Source organism: Meles meles, chromosome 1 (assembly GCF_922984935.1).
Source record: "Meles meles chromosome 1, mMelMel3.1 paternal haplotype, whole genome shotgun sequence".
Taxonomy (NCBI): domain Eukaryota; kingdom Metazoa; phylum Chordata; class Mammalia; order Carnivora; family Mustelidae; genus Meles; species Meles meles.
Window position 1 is genome coordinate 185,687,004 of NC_060066.1, and position 4,428 is coordinate 185,691,431.

Genomic DNA, 4,428 nt, shown 5'->3' on the forward strand with positions numbered 1-4,428 from the left:
TGACATGATTTTGGAAGCCCAGAAACAGACTTGATAATTTATTTAAACTTAATATATTATAAAAGTGATACTTCAAATTGGTGGAGTAATGATAGATGGTTCAATAAGTTACATTAGATCACTAGTTAGCCATTTGAGGGAATTGTGTTAGTCTGCTTGGGCTACCGCAATAAATTACTATAGACCGGATGACTTTAAACAGTGGAAATTTATTCTCTCACAGTTTGGGAGGTTGGGAGGCCCAAAATCAAGGTGCTGGCAATATAGATTGCAATCTGAGGCCTCTTCTCTTGTAGGTGGGAGCCATCTCACTGTGTGCTCACATGACCTCTTCCTGTGTGTATGTGGGAAGAAAGAAGGAGCTCTTTGGTATTTCTTCTAATAAAGATACTAACCCTATCCTTATGACCTCATTCAATCTTAAATACTTCCATAAAGGCCCTATCTCCAAATATAGTCACTTTGGGGGTTCAACATGAATTTGAATTTGGCTGGGACAACAAACACTCTGTCTATAAAAGGAACAAATCAAATGAGATTTCTACCATACATGTTATACATCATGTAATTCTGGGGAAGTTAAGCTTTGAAATATTCAGAGAGGTGACTCTATATCTAGTTTTGTGATTAAGCCTCTTTTATTTGCAAGTAACAAGTTCACCAGAATTGCTAAGTTAAAAGGATGATGGTGGCTTTCTGCCGGTGGATGCCGCCGAGTAAGCATCGTTAAAATCTCCCCTCCCACCGCCGTCATGTCTAAGTCAGAGTCTCCCAAAGAGCCTGAACAGCTGCGGAAGCTCTTCATCGGAGGTCTGAGCTTTGAAACAACCGATGAGAGTCTGAGGAGCCATTTTGAGCCATGGGGAACACTTCCGGACTGTGTGGTCATGAGAGATCCAAACACCAAGCGCTCCAGAGGCTTTGGGTTTGTCACATATCCCCCTGTGGAGGAGGTGGATGCAGCCATGAATGCAAGGCCACACAAGGTGGATGGAAGAGTTGTGGAACCAAAGAGGGCTGTCCCAAGAGAAGATTCTCAAAGACCCGGTGCCCACTTAACTGTGAAAAAGATTTTTGTTGGTGGCATTAAAGAAGACACTGAAGAACATCATCTAAGAGATGATTTCGAACAGTATGGGAAAATCGAAGTGATTGAGATCATGACTGACCGAGGCAGTGGCAAAAAGAGGGGTTTTGCTTTTGTAACATTTGATGACCATGATTCTGTAGACAAGACTGTCATTCAAAAATACCATACTGTGAATGGCCACAACTGTGAAGTAAGGAAAGCGCTCTCTAAGCAAGAGATGGCTAGTGCTTCATCCAGCCAAAGAGGTCGAAGTGGTTCTGGAAACTTTGGTGGTGGTCGTGGAGGTGGTTTTGGTGGGAAGGACAACTTTGGTCGCAGAGGAAACTTCAGTGGTCGAGGTGGCTTTGGTGGCAGTCGAGGTGGTGGTGGATACGGTGGCCGTGGGGATGGCTATAATGGATTTGGTAATGATGGAAGCAACTTTGGAGGTGGCGGAAGCTATAATGATTTTGGCAATTACAACAATCAATCCTCAAATTTTGGACCCATGAAAGGAGGCAATTTTGGAGGCAGAAGCTCTGGCCCTTATGGTGGTGGAGGCCAATACTTCGCCAAACCATGAAACCAAGGTGGCTATGGTGGTTCCAGCAGCAGCAGTAGCTGCGGCAGTGGCAGAAGGTTTTAATTCCTGCCAGGAAACAAAGCTTAGCAGGAGAGGAGAGCCAGAGAAGGGACAGGGAAGCTACAGATTACAACAGATTTGTGAACTCAGCCAAGCACAGTGGGGGTAGGGCCTAGCTGCTACAAAGAAGACATGTTTTAGACAATACTCATGTGTATGGGCAAAAAAACCTCGAGGATTGTATTTGTGACTAATTGTATAACAGGTTATTTTAGTTTCTGTTCTGTGGAAAGTGTAAAGCATTCCAACAAAGGGTTTTAATGTAGATTTTTTTTTTTTTGCACCCATGCTGTTGATTGCTAAATGTAATAGTCTGATCATGACGCTGAATAAATGTGTCTTTAAAAAAAAAAAAAGGATGATGGTGGTGGTGATAATAATTGGCAGGATTCTGGAGTGTCTTTGGGAATCCAAGGAAGAAGTGATTAGCCCAGTCTGCGGAAGGTTAGGGACCAGTGTATCTGGTTAGTGCTCAAAGGGATGCCCTCTACACTCTATACCATCACCCTTAATATGGTTCAGTTTTAGCATATCCTAGAGTCTGTTGCTCAATTCAAAATTCTAGATCTTGGCAAGATCATTTAATCAGTGAGTGGTGACCAGATGGGCAGGCAGGGTCCTAGTAGACCTGGTTTCTGGGCACTCACCCCGACGAGTAGGGGGCAGTTCTCAACAAAGGAGAAGTGTTCCAGACTGAGAAAAATTATGCATGTTCCTTGATTCATTGAATGACATAAGAAAGATGCTAAAACATGATTTTTAAGTACCAAAAAACCCCAAATAGATAAATTTATGACATTTCAAATATTCCGAATAAAATATTAGGAAATAAAGCCAGCAATGCATTTAAGACATACTATATATGACCAAGTAAGGTCAAGAGTAAAACCATAAGATCAAAAGGCATTAATAACATTTAGCAGTCATTACTAATATACATTTATTTGTTTAACAAGTAGTTATAGAGTACTTACTCTTTGTCAACTATTGTTCTGATTAATATACTGAAAACTCAACTAAAAGAAGACTAGAAGGAAATACTTGAATATTAAAAAAAAACTATTTACAAAAGACCATAGCAAATAGTATTCTAAAATGATGCAACACTAAAACCATTTTGATTAAAATCAGAAATCTGCCAGAGCATTATTTTTAAGCATTGTCTTGGAGGATTTATCAAATACAATAATATAAGGAAACTAGCAAATATACTGGAAAAGAACAGTTAGAGCTATATGTGTCCTTTTGCTGATAATATGATATATGACAGACCACCTAGAAAAACCTGAGTCTTGAATAAAGACTAAAATAAATGGGAGACTTTCATGTGAGGGACTTGCCTCATAAGAAATACACACAAAATAAGTATCTTTCTCACTCTAGAAATGAGCATCTAGGAGTGCCCGAATGGCTCAGTTGGTTAAACGACTGACTCTTGATTTCGGCTCAGGTCTGGTCTCGGGGTCCTGGGATCGAGACCCATGTCCAGCACCTTGCTCAGGCAAAGTCTGCTTGTTCCTCCCCTTGCTAATGTTTTCTCTCTCTCTCTAAATAAATAAATAAGTAGAATCTTGAAAGAAAGAAAGAAGCATCTAGAATGAAATGTAGATGAGAGCAGTAAAAACAAGCATTATTAAAAGTCATAAAACAAGATCTGAATAAATGTAAAAAAGTATATTACACTTGAGGGAGATTTGATCATAACTGTCAAGTAATATAAAACTTCATTGCAATTCCTCTTAGAATTCCAACAGGGTTTCACTTTGATTTCTTAACTAGATAAAAAGATCGCAAGAATAATTCCAAGAAGAGACAAAAATTATCTTTTTTGGAAAGAGAAAAGGAAATGAACAGTGATGGAGGACTTGCCTTCCAGATATTACAACATACCAAAGTCGTTATGGCCAAGTAACTATGATACTGGTGAGAAATGACAAAGAAAACCAACATAACAGACTTGGGAATCCAAAAATAGGTTCTGGTTTATGTGAGATTTTAGTAAGTGACGAATATGGTAGTTTAATAAATGAAGCTTATAGAACTTTAGTATTTAGCAATCTGAAAGAAAACAAAAATAGATCTCTAGGGTGCCTGGGTGGCTCAGTGTGTTGAGCCTCTGCCTTCAGCTCAGGTCATGATCTCAGGGTCCTGGGATCGAGTCCCGCATCGGGCTCTCTGCTCAGCAGGGGGCCTGCTTCCTTCTCTCTCTCTCTCTCCCTGCCTCTCTGCCTGCTTGTGATCTCTCTCTGTCAAATAAATGAATGAAAATCTTAAAAAAAATAGATCTCTATCTTAACCTGTATTAAGAAATAATGCCAGTTGCATTAAACCCTTACATGTAAAAACAGAACAAAAATCTTATAAGAAAAAATCTTAAAAAGATTTATTCATTAATTAATTTATTTGACAGAGAGACACACAGCAAGAGAGGGAACACAAGCAGGGGAAGTGGGAGAGAAGGAAGCAGGCCCCCCGCCAAGCAGGGAGCCCAACACGGGGCTCGATCCCAGGACCCAGGGACCATGACCCGAGCTGAAGGCAGACGCCCAATGACTGAGCCACCCAGGCGCTCCAAGAAAAAAAAAATCTTGCAAGAAAATCCAAGAGAGTACATATACAATTTAACAGTGAGAGAAATGCTTTTAACCAAGTCTGGGAACCTAATTAACATGCTTGACTATATAAAAATTAAAAACCTTTGTAAGCAAAAGATGTT

At 40.0% G+C, this 4,428-nt stretch overlaps 1 protein-coding gene across 1 annotated transcript; it reads left to right on the forward strand.

The window, feature by feature from the left end:
* The first annotated feature begins 690 nt into the window (after positions 1–690).
* Positions 691–1,695, forward strand: LOC123949680 (heterogeneous nuclear ribonucleoprotein A1-like). Its single transcript, XM_046017252.1, has one exon. It carries the CDS (start codon positions 753–755, stop codon positions 1,650–1,652), a length of 900 nt encoding a protein of 299 aa, XP_045873208.1. The 5' UTR covers positions 691–752; the 3' UTR covers positions 1,653–1,695.
* Positions 1,696–4,428: the final 2,733 nt, after the last annotated feature.

What these genes read in the sequence shown, in the direction of transcription:
- LOC123949680 (XM_046017252.1), top strand. Translation starts at nt 753, where the DNA reads ATGTCTAAGTCAGAGTCTCCCAAAGAGCCTGAACAGCTGCGGAAGCTC.